This window comes from Ostrea edulis, chromosome 7 (assembly GCF_947568905.1).
Source record: "Ostrea edulis chromosome 7, xbOstEdul1.1, whole genome shotgun sequence".
Taxonomy (NCBI): domain Eukaryota; kingdom Metazoa; phylum Mollusca; class Bivalvia; order Ostreida; family Ostreidae; genus Ostrea; species Ostrea edulis.
Window position 1 is genome coordinate 59092077 of NC_079170.1, and position 17310 is coordinate 59109386.

At 35.3% G+C, this 17310-nt stretch overlaps 1 protein-coding gene across 2 annotated transcripts in view; it reads left to right on the forward strand.

The window, feature by feature from the left end:
• LOC125654578 (kinesin-like protein KIF28P) overlaps positions 1-13698 on the forward strand; it is a 48033-nt gene extending 34335 nt beyond the window's left edge. The window contains exons 18-26 of one of the 2 annotated variants that reach the window (XM_056144836.1): positions 1234-1369; positions 5080-5165; positions 5396-5464; positions 6080-6199; positions 8136-8267; positions 9524-9571; positions 11378-11584; positions 11790-11846; positions 12048-13698. In XM_056144836.1, the coding sequence (XP_056000811.1) occupies positions 1234-1369; positions 5080-5165; positions 5396-5464; positions 6080-6199; positions 8136-8267; positions 9524-9571; positions 11378-11584; positions 11790-11846; positions 12048-12146 (954 nt within the window). In that variant the 3' untranslated portion in view covers positions 12147-13698. The remainder of the gene's footprint in view (positions 1-1233; positions 1370-5079; positions 5166-5395; positions 5465-6079; positions 6200-8135; positions 8268-9523; positions 9572-11377; positions 11585-11789; positions 11847-12047) is intronic. The other variant, XM_056144837.1, reaches the window with a different exon arrangement.
• The last annotated feature ends 3612 nt before the right edge of the window (positions 13699-17310 follow it).

The window sequence follows — 17310 nt, forward strand, 5'->3', positions numbered from 1 at the left end:
TATTTATCACTATAATCAGGTATTTATCACTAGTACTCAGGGTATTTATCACTAGTAGTCAGGGTATTTATCACTAGTAGTCAGGGTATTTATCACTAGTAGTCAGGGTACTTATCACTAGTAGTCTATCACTAGTAGTCAGGGTATTTATCACTAGTAGTCAGGGTATTTGTCACTACTGTCAGAGTATTTATCACTATAGTCAGGGTACTTATCACTAGTAGTCAGAGTATTTATCACTAGTAGTCAGGGTACTTATCACTAGTAGTCAGAGTATTTATCACTAGTAGTCAGGGTACTTATCACTAGTAGTCAGGGTACTTATCACTAGTAGTCAGGGTATTTGTCACTACTGTCAGAGTATTTATCACTAGTTGTCAGGGTATTTATCACTAGTAGTCAGGGTATTTATCACTAGTAGTCAGGGTATTTGTCACTACTGTCAGAGTATTTATCACTAGTAGTCAGGGTATTTATCACTAGTAGTCAGGGTATTTATCACTAGTAGTCAGGGTATTTGTCACTACTGTCAGAGTATTTATCACTAGTTGTCAGGGTATTTATCACTAGTAGTCAGGGTATTTATCACTAGTACTCAGGGTATTTGTCACTACTGTCAGAGTATTTATCACTATAGTCAGGGTATTTATCACTAGTAGTCAGAGTATTTATCACTAGTAGTCAGAGTATTTATCACTAGTAGTCAGGGTATTCATCACTAGTAGTCAGGGTACTCATCACTATAGTCAGGGTATTTATCACTAGTACTCAGAGTATTTATCACTAGTACTCAGGGTATTTATCACTATAGTCAGGGTATAGTGGGGGGCATGATAAGGAAAAGGACCACTTCATGAAAAATAGAAATGTTTAACAAAGAGAACTACTAGAAGTGTAGCTCATGTTAATCCTGTGTGATATTGTTTGTGTTTGGATGTCACCCAAAGTTAAAAACTTTCTGAGCAAGTCCCCAAAGACGCGTAGATCCCACCCAGTACAAAATGGAATGGGTGTGAAAGCAATGGATGCATAATGGGAACCCTTTAAAAATTTGAAATTCACTACATATAGCTAATTTCAGGTTCAGTGGGTATGAGACTTTTCTTCACCTCTACACAGCATATATGTTTATAGCATTTAAAAATTTCAAAGTAGCAAAATAAGATTTAATGTGCTGATCTGTATAGTCTTGTTATTTAGTATAGCATTATCATTAATGACATGACTTTGCAGGAGAAGGACCCATTCTGGGAGGACGCAGATATTGAAGTGTTGATTGGAACAGTTCATGTACACCTGATGTCACTGAGTCACAAACTGGACATCGAGGAGACACTGACAGTTACCAATTACCAGGGAAAAGAAAATGGTGGGTACCCTCAACTTCCATACACTCACTTCCCACCTCTGCGACGCGAGTCAGTGGTTGTGTGTGAGAGGGTAATGTGATTGTCAATGTGGACATGAGTTTCCTCCGGGTACTCTCCTCCCACATCAATGACTCCTTCGTGCCAATATCTGAGCTAATGAAGAGCATGGATATAAGGGCTGTTCCATTAAAACATATGAGGTACCCGGGGAAGGCACTTTAAAATTTGGGTAACCACCCATAGAAGCATAAAAATGTAATGAGGGACCACTCACAGAAGCAATTTTAGATAGTGCGGCACCACCCATAGAAGTGAAATAAATGTGAAATACACTTTTTCTTTAAATTCAATATGTATGAATGACTATTTATAACCCCTGAATAGAGCTCTATTTTCAGATGTTCCCAAGCATGATAGTAAAGAGAAGAGTATCTTGGGTCTCACCACCATTCAAATAACTGGCCATCAATGAAGCTTGATCATAGAACCATCAATTTATTTTATCAAGACTGTCTTTCTTAAACACGATGAGCTAAATCAATTTTATAAGTCTACCTGTCCATAAAAAGCCTAGTATTGTAAATGTTCAAAAACAACTATTAGGCCACAGTTTTTAGGTCACCTGAATTCATTCAGGTGACCTATTGCTATCTGTTTTTGTCCTTCGTCGTGCGTCGTTCGTCGTGCGTTAACATTTGAACATTTTCAGCTTCTTCTCTGAAACCCCTGAACCAATTTCAACCAATTTTGGCATATAGCATCTGTGGGTGGAGGGGAACAAAAATTGTGGGACCTGAGGGGTGGGGCAAAAACCATCAAAATGAGTGTAATTTTAAAAAATCTTCTTCTTTACTCCTGGACATCAAGAAGCCAAACTGTGGGCATAATTATAATGAGCGTTGAGCCCTCTACCAAAATTGTGAAATTCATGGCCCCTGGGTCAGGGGTTCTTGTGTTAGGGTGGGGCTCTATTGGTCATATAGTGAAAGTGTAGAAATTCTTTGAAAATCTTCTTCTCTGTCTCTGGGTATTAAGTAGACAAACTAATAGCATGGTAATGATGAGCAAGGATGCCTCTTTATACCCCCCGCAACAAGTTGTGGGGGGGGGTATACTGGAATCGGGCTGTCCGTCTGTAGATGCAATGGTTTCCGGGCTCTAAAGCATTATCCTTTCCACCTACCGTCACCATATCATATATATGGACTACCCATGGGATGAAGATGTTCCCTATCGATTTTGGGGTCAAAAGGTCAAAGGTCATGCGCACTGGACATCGAAGTAGCAACACTCAGAAAAGAGGTAGTTTATACCTATTACCAACACCCTTTGGGAGATTGGGGTAAGCGGGGGGGTATTCTTAGTGAGCATTGCTCACAGTACCTCTTGTTAAAAATTGTGAAATTCATGGCCCCTGGATCAGGGGTTCTGGTGCTAGGGTGGGGCTCTATAAGTCATATAGTGAAAATGCATTATTTCTTTGAAAATCTTCTTCTCTGTCCTTGGGTATTAAGTAGACAAACCAATAGCATGGTTATGATGAGCAAGGATGCCTCTTTCAAAATTGTGAAATTCATGGCCCCTGGGTCAGGGGTTCTGGTATTAGGGTGGGGCCCTATTGATCATATAGTGAAAATGCATTTTATTTCTTTGAAAATCTTCTCCTCTGCTACTGGGTATTAAGTAGACAAACTAATAGTATGATAATGATGATCAAGGATGCTTCTTTCAAAACTGAAATTTATGGCCCCTGGGTCAGGGGTTCTGGTGCAAAGGCAGGGCTGACCACATAGCTATTCAATGTTTCTTCCATCCAAAAGTAAAATTCTTATATTTAAACACAAACCTAATTCAAACATTGGAAGGTTGTTACATGATACTCAGGTGACCTATAAGGCCCCTGGGCCTCTTGTTTAATTTATTGGTTTACGGATTTTAAAAATAAAATTTAGGGTCGGTCGGGAGAAAAAAAAATAAAATAAAATAAACATTTTTAATATCTATTGTTTCATTTTCAATAAATAATTAACATTATTTCATGAGTACAAATAAACAAAACATGTATTTTAAAAATAGTAGATAAAAAATTCTTTAGAGTGACTAGTACATTAATATGAATTTTGGGGGAAAAAATGCAATTTCAAATTCAGTGTATAACTATATACATGTATCTATGTTACACTTTGGTAGAACATAAGCCGAGAATGTGTAAGGTCATATCTCTTTGATGTATCCAGTATTTATATAATGTTGTTCAGTAATTTTGCTGTATTATGCTCAATAAAGATTTTACATTAACAAATTGTAAACATAAAGAAAAAAAATTAATATAAGCACTAAATTACAATTGTATGTAGTAATTCCACTTTTAGTTTCAGAATGTTTATACACCCATGAAATAATTTTTAACCCCATTTTCCCCACATAGACATGCCCATGGAATTATCTACCATCTTTTTGAAAGAAAAGTTTCTTGTTTTTCATTTTTATTTGATACTCAAATTCTTTCCACCACTACACAAGGTATACTAATTTACGAGAAATATGCATACCTTTCTGAGTCATATTTTTTACAGGCGTTCATCATAATATCAAAAGCATCTAACAATTTCTCACACTGTTAGAACTATTCCCTGTTAGGATTTTGACGGCAGAGATGCACGTACATGTATTCAAATACATTTATTATGACAGTCACTAGTTAGAATAATCTAAATGTGTCTCGGTACAGGTCCTCGCCACACTCAAACCGGGTCCGTAGGACATTATCACTTTAACGATAGAACATCCAATCTAGTAAAGTCGCTAACAACTGTACCTTCCTCTCATCTTTAAACACCCAAATAACACTGCATTTTGTGTTATGTTAGCAGCAAGAATACCGTATGAGAAATATTTATTTCTATCAATTCCTTTATTTCGTGATGAAATGTCATCTCAGCATCTGTTTCGTCGCCAAGAATGATATAGGTATCGTTACTGTCATCGTGCGTGGCCATATCTGTTTACATGGTTTTTAAAAATACGGAATAAAGATATTTCACAAAACGAATAGTGATTACCAATACAAATCAATATGTTTGCGTTTCACGATTTTCTATTCGTAAAATTGAAAATGCATTTTATTTTTATTTTTGATTTGACATGTTGGGTAGAATCGGCAGAATTAAAAAAAAAAACGTTTCAATGGACCAGGAGCACGTTTCGTTTTCCATTTTGGACAAGGGAGATAATCCTAATTTCCGGTCGCTATAATTTTAGAGTCAAACCGGAAACGATAACCGGATCGCGGAACCTCATCGACCGAGATAAAATGAAGACAGAAAACGGCGTTTGTTTCACATTCTACTTTCAACCCTTCCCTTCTCTTGTTCCATTCCTCTCAGTTTCGGTAAAAAAAAATAAAGATTTTATCAAAACAACCACCCACAGATGCAGTTTTCTGGCAGTAGGTACCCACCATAGATGCAATTTTCTACCAATGACAAGCACCCATAGATTTTTTTTAAATTGCCGTCCCCGGGTACCTCATATGTTTTAATGGAACAGCCCTAAGCTTAAATTGTTTTTTAATAGTAGTAAAATAAATAGAAGTTTAAAATTTTCGACAAATTCAAAGTAAAAAAGAAGTTGCATTTGGAATGTATTAGTAAAATGTATGGTATGCTGAAGTTAGTATGCCTAGTATGAAGTTTAAATTTTGACACAGGACATATTGAGATAATGGTGGAGCCCTGCACAGCTAAAGGAGGTGCACTTGGGGAGGACGACTTCTTGGATGATCCTAAAGATCTGGTAAGTTTCTGTGTGCCATTTAAGTACACAAGTACTTTTGTTTACAGTTCTGTAAATACCTAACTTACGAGTTTAACTGTAAAAATATTATTGTTGATGTGTGATTTTGATGTTAGTATTCAGACCAGGATGATAAATTGAATGTAGATTATAATGAGTGTAAATAGAGGAGCATTGATCATCATTTTGTTAGATCAAATAATACATTGATATCAATTGTTTTCATACAGATTGGAAAGGAATTAAACTTCAAATTCAAAATCAATTTTGGGCGTGGTCTTCCAGCTAACATCAGACAGGTCAGTCTTATTTGGCAAATATTAGTGAAATGAAGATGATATCTGGATTTATGTATTAATGAAATGAAGATGATATCTGGAATTGAGTATTAGTGAAATGATGATATCTGGAATTGAGTATTAGTGAAATAAAGATGATATCTGGACTTGAGTATTAGTGAAATGAAGATGATATCTGGATTTATGTATTAATGAAATGAAGATGATATCTGGAATTGAGTATTAGTGAAATGATGATATCTGGAATTGAGTATTAGTGAAATAAAGATGATATCTGGAATTGAGTATTTGTGAAATAAAGATGATATCTGGATTTATGTATTAATGAAATGAAGACGATACCTGGACTAAGGTCTGTTGTGCAACTGTTTACAATAATAATCAGGTTTTTTGAAAATAATTTCCCAAAATTCAATGAGTAGTTTTTAATTCTGTTTAAAGATAATAGGTTTATTGTGTTCTATGGTTATGTTATTTAATGCTTTATATTACATGTTATATATAGGACTCATTGCTTGATTATCAGATGATAATACAGTGAATTTTCTATGAGTCGTTTTGTTATTGTGTGGTATTTGTTTATTGACTGACCAACGGTTAATGTTGGATTTCTAGAGTTGCTGTAAGTGGAAGTTCTACCTGGATAACCAGTACACTAGCACAGCCTTCGTGGACGGCATGAATCCAGAGTACAAGTTTGAAAAATTCTTCAAGTACCCCAAATGTACCTCTGAGGTGGGTGTTCTGAGAACTGTTTTATAGCCAGAGTTTTTAGTTTGACGAGAGTCAAGGACTCGGTTGACTTTTTCTGATCAATTTGTTGTTGTCCTGGTCTCTTTGTAAACTTTGAATATATGGACCCCCTACCAAACCTCGTGATGGTTAATTTCTGTGGTAATACCCCTTACCAGATTTAACTTGCACTGGGTTCATTAAACTGTATACTTGCTCCCCATGTTGAGTTGTTGAACCCTATTGATTTTCAAGGTCATTGATCAAGGCCATAGGAAGGATTTTTTGAAAATCCTTGTGGGCAGGATTCAGACAAAACTGTCAAACTGCAGATCTTCAAACTTTATATACTTCTTCACATGGTGAACTGTGGATCCTATTGATTTTCAAGTCAAAGGTTAAGGTTACAAGGGAATTCCTTAAAATATTTGTGAGCAGGATTCAGATTTCATGGGGTCATCAATGTTTGCATAAATATTCCCCATGGTAAGTTAATGAACCCTATTGATTTTAAAGGTCAAAGCTTATTAGACCAATGGATGGATAAACTTAATATTTTTGTAAGTCATGATGTCGTCTATGATGTGTTGATTCTCTGATAAATGTTGGGACTGTATACTATTATGAGGCAGGGATTTTCCATTATCGTCTGTAGGGATGAGTTTCAGCCCCATTCCCTCTCACAAAATCCTTATTTTTCTTCCAAAATTTGACCATATAATTTAATTATTCGGGATCAGAATGCACGAGAACTTAACAAACTGTTCAAGATATGGTTGGGACTGAAATGCGTGCATATTTAACAGATTGGGATACAGAGAAAATGGTCATCATAGATCATCTTTAGTTATAGTTCCAAGTATTATCAGATAACCTTCTCCAAAACTATAGGGAACAAGAACTTAACTGTGTTTGTTAAATGGTCGCAATGAAATAAATAACATACACATGTCAGAAAAAATGTTGTCAGCACAAACAAAACTTATTAAATCACATTTCAATACTTGTTTAGTTTGTTTTTACTGACGCATATTAAAGACTCTGAATTTTAAGCCACATCCCTTAAATTTTATGTGGACGAAGATAAAATACATACTGCTTGTCAATCAAATAAGTAAAAAATAGCTCAGGCCCTGATGGACAGATTCAGCCAAGCATGTCAATTACTTGGTATCCCAGATCAGATGTGTTGATGGCAATTAACTGCAAGCTGATTGCCTCTGTCAACCATGCATTCTCATTGTGAACAACAGACAGTCATGGTGGCCCGATAAACAAAAGAAAAAGGCATAAATATGCATGAATTTTTATCATGCAATGTTTCTGAAATGTTTACAACCTTCATATCCCAACCAAAGAAAGCACTTTATTATTCAATTATTGCAGTGTGGTGCAAATTATGACATAAATTGGCTCTTCATTCTCTGTTTTATAACAGTGTGGTTCAATATGCCATATATTTTCCCTTCATTCTCTTTATTACAGCAATGTGGTGCAATATGACATAAAATTTCCCTTCATTATCTGTGTTATGTCAGTGTGGTTGAACAATATGACATAAATTTTCCCTTCATTTTCTCTGTCAGCATTTCGCAAATTTGATGGTCGTTATAATGATCTAGTTTGCCAATACAACCTATCATACGGTCAAATGCTGTCTGACTTGTTTCATACCGATTGTTTGGCCGTTCTTGGAACACTGATTTTGACTACGGATTACTCTGTTTACCTGATCAAGATAGCGCTCACGATGGGTGTGGCCGATGGACAGGGGATGCTTACTCGTCCTAGGCACCTGATCCCACCTCTGGTATATCCAGGGGTCCGTGTTTGCCCAACTCATTATTTTCTATTCCTTAAAGGAGTTATGAGATTGATTGCTGTTCGTTATCTTCACCTTTGTTATAGCAGTGTGGTGCAATGTGACATGTATTTATAGTTTGTGGATTATCTGATGGATTCAGTGGCAGTGGTAGAGGTATGGGGCAAACAAAAGGACTCAGGCATGAAGAGTGGAACCAACATGGGGCTGGCCACAAAGGATTTAATGGCACGAGAGAAGTCAAACTTGGTATGTAAGAAAAGAATTTGATTTTGAATAGTGAATGTTCCCTACAATTTAATTGCATGCTGTAATTGATCAAGTAATCTTCTATATAGGTATGCAGAGACAGCTAGAGCATGTTGAATTCTACTTTGGAATGACATTAATACACAGCAGTTGTGCATGAGCAAAATTGTTGTCTTTTTTCAGAATGTTATGATGGAGCTGTTTGCTTTCAGTATAAAGAATGTATTTCTATAATGACAATGTATTATGATATATTTTTATGACTGTTTTAGAAATTGACCAGTACTATATTAGAAAATGCATAAGGAGGCCTGATACACGCAAACCGGAAATGCTCTTTTGGTAGTACACCCATGTCTAATGTTTCATTTATGCCATAAAGAAAGATGTAACCAAAATGAAAGGAGTGTATCAGTTCTGTTTGATATGGGAAGGGGGGGGGGTGTGATTTCTCAAAATAGAATGTTAAGGTCATATGCAACATTTCTTACATATTTTTCTCCAAAATTAAATTTTCATTTCCTTAATATAAAGAGTTCTTGTATGATTTCCGAAAAAGGTTTAAATTTTGTAGTGTAGTAATATAATCATACTTTGAATGTTGCCAGGTCAGCTCAGTGGATACATCACCTATCTAGTAATACAAGGGTTCTGGGTTCAATCCCCAATTTATCAAAAGATTTTTCTCCGTATCTTTGCTACAATAACTTTATAGTAATGTCCATATATATAACCTTTAGTAATACATAAGAGCTATTTTACATTTTTACTCGCCACAAATTAACTAAGAACTATCAAAATATGCTTACTCTGAAACAACCTTGGTAATATACCCCGAGTTTTTTGTAGAAACAAGATATGGTGTGAGTGAATTGTACCAGTAATGTCGTGAAAAATTATGTATTTTTGAGAAATGTTGCATATTGATCCTTAAATGAGTACTGCAAAATATTCCAACAGAATTTAAAACACACATATAACGAGATTTAATCAGGAAGTACCTCGATCTTGGTATCAGTGTGAGTATATATAGGACTATACTATATAAGTAAGGATTTAACTAACAATCATAGTAAGGGATCTAGAATCGTAGGCAGATCACTCTAACTGGATAATAGGTTTGCAGTGTGTTGGGCTTCATTAAGAAGAAGAAAAGTCTTCATATTCATTTCAAAAAGATTTGTACGATTTTGCTGAGGATCATTCAGTAAACATATAGGTCAATAAAGAATGAATAATGTAATTCTTACTTTCAGTTTGGCTTAAGTAATTACGAGGAGGAACAATCCAAATTAAAAAGACGAGTAATGCCTGACCTTTACACTTAGATTTTACTCTCCTTTTACTCCCATGTTGTATGAAGTCCTTATCTCTATAGCTTCTGAAACTATTCATTACTAAACCGACATGTAATAATTAGCAACTAAGATTATATATGTAATTATCATGTATTTCATTTTATACTATATACTCTCATTCGCTTAGATTTCCAAATTCCAAGACTTTTCGTGTTTTAGTTCATTACAAGTAGATTTTATTTTCTGCATGCACTGTACTTTCCATCATCTCAAGCCATGCCTATTGTTTCCGTTTACACTACATCACAATGAGGTAGGGTAGGTACTACCGGACTCGGTAACCGTGGCTAGCGACGATATGTACTTTCTGACAAACTCTTAGTAGGTAATGAAATGTGCACACTTAAATTATCATAGCTGTATATATTGGACAATAAAAATATGCATGTAGTAGATGTATTTTCTTTGAATATATATCTGGTATAATATTTTTTCAGTTTACCTGCTGTCTTTAATATATGTAGTGTTTTATTTCTGTTCAGTGTTATCGTTTTATACAGATGTATATCACATAATTATATATCAACAACAGAGTTTTCATACATATTGATTGTATTTACATTATGATAACATAATTTACATACACAAGTTTTTATCCCCCCCCCCCCCCAATGATATTTGGTGGGGATGGGGTGTTGGCTGGATAGGATATAGGCATCACCTTGTTCATCTGTTCGTCCATTTAATTAAGCAGTTTTAAAAGCTATTATCTTATCACTTCCTGAAGCTGAATTGATTTAACTTACACCAATCTGGGGAGTACATGGGGAAAGAAATGGACATGGTTTTCTTTTTAGTGAAAAGGTCAAAGAAATTGTCCTTTTAATGAAATATGCAGATGAAACTTCTGCAGACACAGACTTTTAATGCTATTGAAATGACCCTATAAATTGATTAAAAGATTTTAAGGTCAAAAAGTGAAAGGTCAAGTAAACTGGACATGCATATTTTAAAATGGTTAAGAAAGCTACCATTTTATTTTGCATTGATGCTGAAATAATATATCCTCATCAAAAGTGAGTTCATGGAACTAGGATCATCAATAGTGACTTTGGGGTCAGAAGGTTTTTGTGAGTCTATCTGGTTAAGAAGTTTGGAAAGCTAATATCTAATTACTTGCTGAAGCTAAATTTACATGTATATAATTTATACCAATGAGGAGTGCATGGAACATTGATCATATCTAATGATTTTGAGGTCATCAGGTCAAATGACATGCAAACTGATTGAGTGATTCCCTTTCATACCCAGATTAACACAAGACTGTTAATAGGATTTGGGGTCCCAAGGATCTCCCAAGATAGGATAATGGTTTCAATATTTTATGTGTTGTTATACTTCACACACAGATAAGATTGATTAATCCCTATGGATTATTCAGTATTTCAAATATCCCCAGTTTCAATTGGAGTATACTTGCAGGTGGTATTATAGTCCTATATGAGGAGAACTCTAGTTGACTATTTAATTTTCTTATAGTGAATTCAAAAAGCTATTCCATTGTGACATCAATTAATCATACACTGTAACCATAAAACTACAGAAAAGCTAAAAGTAGTTTGTGGACAACCTTAAGTAACATGATGTGTATTTTTTTTTAATCTGTAGTTTTAATGATTTAATTTTACAAAATGCTGAAGTAGATATATGTATTTAAAATTAAAGCCTTATATGCCTATTGGTAATTAACAAAAACAAAACAGTTACTACATGGATTCTTTTATAATTGTTCCATGCTTTCAAACTTATAAGGGTGAAAACAAGCCAGTCCCTGTGAAGAAGAAGACTGACAAACCAGCAGAGGCCACAGACAACGGTATCGTGATTCCAGTCCCTCCCCCACCTGCCGACAAAAAACAGAATGACCAACAAATGAATGCTTACAAAAAGCAAGCTGATGATGCTGACAAACGGGCCAAGGCAGCTGAACAGAGGGCGACCAGCTCAGAGAACACAGTTGTAAGGAACAGCTTTAGTGTTGCAGGGTTTAATCATTTTGCCCCTTGCAATGCTTATAATTCTACATTGTAATGTATATGTTGTAATCTTTGTTTTATATTTCCTGTTCCTAAAGAACAGACTTTTGCTTGCTTTGATTTTGAATCAAGCACCATGACATTTTCTTCAGTTGGAAAATTTTCACTCATAATCGAATTTGTTACAGTCAAACATCAGAGGCCTTCTGAGTCAAAAGAAAAAGGGAGGAAATGACATGATTTCAGTAAGTTATCAGTGCTAGCTGTCAAAATTCAAGTTCACAGGTTCTCCATTTCTTGGCATATTTTAAAAAACTACAGATAAGCAACATTAACAAAATATTACAAAAATCTCTTTCATTGCAACCTTTGTAATGTCCATATTAATAAAGATATTGAGAGAAATGATAAATACACATTCATATGTTGTTAACACTATTTGACAGATTGCTGAACTTGAGGCTATGCTGGGAGGCGGTAACTCCAACTCAGTGAGAAAGGAGCAAATGGGTGACCAGGCTTCAAAGGCTTGTTCTATTCAGTAAAACTTGTCACTGCTGGTGAACTGTCAAATAAAAGTCCATAACTCTTAAGGTTATACAATTTATACTCTCATAATTTTATCAACTATCAAATCGGACATTCCAAGACCACTGGCTTTGATAATATGCAAACTCTATGTGTGTGTCCTGTAAACTCGCACCATTTCTGAATTCAAAGACATACCTCCAGGAAGTGGATCAGACTCTGCTTTGTACTACAATGAGATATTTCTTCAGTGAATCTGATATTTAAGTAAGGATAGCTTGTTTGTATACAGATAGTACTGTCCATTTTCAGATAGGTCCCAGGGTCTAGATAACTTAGATAAGCTCAGATTTGATCTCTAAGTCACATTTTTATAGAAGGAACATATTACAGTGTAAAAGTGAAACTTGGATCAAACGTGAGCTCATCTCAGTTGTACGGCCCCAGAGCCTTGTGTATCTCCAATCTCATCTCAGATGTACGGCCCCAGAGCCTTGTGTATCTCCAATCATGCAGTTTTGTGATGCACTTGATATTTTGCAACAAAATGAAATGAAATTTATGAGTGATGATGATTAATCAAAGTCTGAATGACTTTTGCTTCCCCTCCCAATTCTTGCCTTGTGGCTTAATACATCTGTATAGATAGTGATTTCATGTATCAAGTTTAATTATTAGCAAGATGCAGTAGTTTTATAACAACTAACCAGTTTCTAGGTAGCCAGCACATTTCTTTTTATCGGGACATATATTTATTAATATACAATAACATGTACGTGAATATATGAATGGATCTTCTCATAATGAAAATAAAAAATTGATGTTTTTGTAATATGAAATATGTTAAATTTTCTGCTTCATCTAAAACTTTTTTACCTGATTTTCTGCATATGATAAAGGTTTGTCTATTGACAGGGATGTGGCACTTTTTTGTATACTAAATTATGTATTATACATTTATGTATACAGTTAAGTCAATATTTTGTACGTTAGATATACTATTGATATGTATTCTTATTTGTATAAACTCTAATTAGCCCTCTGTAAAAATATACGCATTTTTTCTATAAATGAAATAAAGGCATCCGTCCACAGATGTGAACAAAGTTTTGTGATACTCGTAATCATTATTTTGCAGAAACAAGAATTTCTCTGTGCAATATGAAACTTGTCTTTCTGTAGTCCTCTTGATCATGGTTTACATTAATGCTTTAAATTTTTTTTATTTTATGTAATCAACATGTATACATATTTATTATGCACTTCTCAAAGAATCCTTGAAAGGTTGTACTATAATTGATTATTTTTCTTTTAGTATACTTTTTTGTTTGGTGATTGTGATTTTTTTGTCCCTTTATAGTCTGACATTGATATCTGATATTTGTGATTGTCATTGATTTCTAATATTTGTGGTAGTCCTTCCACTGAGAAATGAATTTTTCACTTGTTGACAGTTTATCTTCAATTAATATTCTGAGATTAAAAATCAAAATGAAACAATTGCTCACTTTCTCCATTACATTTTTGAATTGATCTTGAATATACCAGAAATAAAAAAAACTTATATTAGACTTGAGTTTTTCTTACATTAAATAGATGTGAACTAAAGCAAAGTTCTGATGATGCTATACGTAATAATTTCCTGGATATTTGCATATTTCAAATGACATAGTAGAGTTGGTCTCATAAAAACTACATTTCTCATCCCTATGAAGTCTTGGAGAAGTCCTATCAATGTTCATCAGGTGCCACAGGATGTAATCACATGAACACTTGTATTCACTTCAGGTGCCACAGGATGTAATCACATGAACACTTGTATTCACTTCCCAATGAATTATCATCAAATAATTCTGTGGTTTCTGATTAGTTGATATCTAACAGCCTAGGAATAATAAAACATTATGTTGACCTGCCAGTGCCTTAAAGGTGAATATAACATTTTATTTCTCCAACATCAGGCAAAACTGAATTGGAAATTTTGAAATTGATACAATTATTTTTTTGGTCACTGATGAAAACTTTCTACTCACTTTTGACTCTTGCACTAATTGTTAAGAAAGGCTTCTATCAGGAACTATAGATTTGTAGTAACTTGGACCCTGATCTCAATGTCTGAACAGGTATCATTTGGCAAGTTCTACATGTACTAGTAGCAGGTTTCAACGTTTTCAATTATTTAGTCATATATGAAACAAAAACTCTTATCTTAATCACTTTCGACTAGATCTTGGGTATACGTGTACATACATGTAGATGGTCTTTTCATAAGCCGCAGTAGCCAGTTTCGATGTTTTAAATGATTCAGTCATATGATAAAATAATTTTTGCAGTTAATATGATGACGTAAAAAGTACAATATACTCGCCTCGTCCATCACAGTCAGTGAATATTGTACTCGCATCGTCTTTCACGGTCAGTGAATATTGTACTTCTCACCTCGTCTTTCCCGGTCAGTGAATATTATACTTCTACGTTAGCTAAAGCATGATATTGACCTCAAAATTTAAATGTTAATCTTTGTATAAAATTATTTACATTTGTAATTTTGGTGTGATATCTAATATGCATAGACCTATGGAGGGGGGGGGGGGTTGTCACTAAATTGTGTTTATTAATCATAACATCACAATGAAATCGTGTTGCTTTATTGTGATGCTGCAATTAAATCATATCATCTGATGAATTGTTTTCATAAAAAATCGATGCGTCATATCTGGAGTTACACACAAAAACAATACACATTATTGTCTTGAAATATAAGTGATCTTTGTTTTCTTATCCATGCTCAAATATCACTGATATGATAGCTGTTCGATGTGTAATGTATTGTACTATATCTCAAAAGCATTCGACTCAAATAGTGAAATGAACATTACATCCTTTCGAAGTATTCTCCGCGGTTTGAGATACATAATTTCAATCTGAATCCATTTCTGAAATGCGTCACGGTACGCTGATTTAGGTAGACCTCTGAGGCACTGACTGATTGCTGAGCTTGTCGGGACTTGTAACGACGACCAGATAAGAACTTTCCAAGTTTTGGATAAAGGAAAAAAGTCGCATGGGACTAGATCTGGGGAGGATGGTGGGTGTGGCAAGACGGTAACCTTCTAGCTCCGACTTCAAAAATTGCTTCACAAGCTCAGATGTATGTGGTGGAGCATTATCATGAAGTAGATGAACATGCCTAAATCCTGACACCGGGCGCCGTTTATGATAATATTTCTTGAGCTTTTTTAGTATAACATCTCGGTAGCACCGACCTGTAACACTTTTGCCCTTCGGCACCGGAATTTGTACGGCTATACCATCACATGAGAAAAATATGCAATATAGAACCTTCTTTGTGCTTATGGTTCTTTTGACAACTACAGGTCTTCTACCGTGTTTTGTTAGCAATATTTTGTTTCCAATTTTTCTTACTGGTTAGAAATAGTGAATCCATGTTTCGTCACCAGTAACAATGTTTGCAAATTGTCTTTGATTGAATTTGGGAAACATTTTGAGCAATTGGTTAGCGGTTTGTACTCGTACTCGTTTTTGGTCATCTGTCAATATATGCGGTATCCATCTGGCAGAAATCTTTCGTACTTTCAAAATACGCTTCAAAATGAAATGCACCCGCGATAGCGATATGCCAACAGCTTTGGCAATATCACGAATCGTGTATTTGCCATCACTTTTAATTATTTCCCTGACTTTTGAGACATTTGCCTTGCCTGGTACATGTACAGTCACAGTTCGGCCAGATTTTGCTGCATCTTTGCCAGTCAGAAATTTCTTTCTCCACCTACGAACTGTCTCATAAGATACCTTATCAGACCCATAAACTTCCCCCAATTCAGTAAAAATCTGCATTACCGAATGATCGAGTTTTGTGCGAACTTTTATATAAGCTTTAATTTCTTCAATATTCTCAACCCGTTTCCCAACCATTTTTACAACAGTGGTCAACAACTGGCTCTTTTAAAATGAATATAAGTTTAAAACTATGTGGAGCTGAAGACTCGGGTTTATACCGTTGGAAAGGTATTGAATAGAGCTATTCAAAAGTATCAACATCCATGAAATCGTGCAAAGCGTTTTCGCGCTGTGGTACAATACACATTACAGATCGAACAGCCCTCGTATATCAATACAGAAATCATGTGCAGTTGAATTTCGGTACCTCGAACATTGATATTTCAAATACCAAAGATTTGTCAATGTGATGAGTCCCAGTTAAATTTTCTTTATGTATTTAACCTCAATATCTCGAACCATTGGATACCTTGTTTTTTCTCAGTCCCATTGAGTTCGAGATAACGGGGTTTGCCTGTATTCAATATTGTGAAATGTGTGCTGAAATTAAAGACAAGGATACATTTGCAGGATAAATGTCCATATAGAGTTGAGTTAAACAAAGAGACCAAAGGCCACATCGCTCACCACAGCATTGAAATCCTTCCTGATTTGTATTACCTTGAACAACACTCAGCAGTAGCTAGTAATGCAGGGTCCCGGGTTCCATTCCCGGTCCAGCCCAAAATTTCTCCACCTATATATACTACAGTAGATTTGTGGTTCATTTCCTAAACTCTCTCCCATATGTTCTTAATATGTAAAACTTTTAATCCTTCTTTATGTCATGCCCTGGACTTGGGGTGTTGGTTTGAACACGCTTGATGGTACACTGCATGAGGATGCTTGTATATTAATTTGGCTGTAACCTTGTGGTTATTGTTGAGCTGATGTTGTTTGTTTTACGGTCTATCAAGAATTTTTCACTCACATCGATACGTCACCAGCTATAGGTTAAGTACCACAAATTTAGACCTACATGTATGCTTAGCCCTTACAGCCGTTGCAGTGAGGGTTCTTTAACGTGCCAACGCCTGCCGTGTCACGAGACCCCCGTCTCTAACGTCATATCTGAAATACCTGTGATTCTCTTTTAAATGCTGAGCGTTTGACAAAGGAGCAACCTATGTTTACATCCTAGGTTCGATGCGGCCATGGCGCGAGCGGGGCTCAAACTCATGACCTCCTGGTAATGAAGCGAGCATTCTACCACTGAGCTGCAGCAGATTTTGAGAGAGTATAGTCCTATCTAAAACTTCAAACTCCATTTATGGTCCCGCCCTAATCCCAGGGGTCATGATTTGAAGTCTTGTTTCTGCTCTACGTACGGTAAGGGTG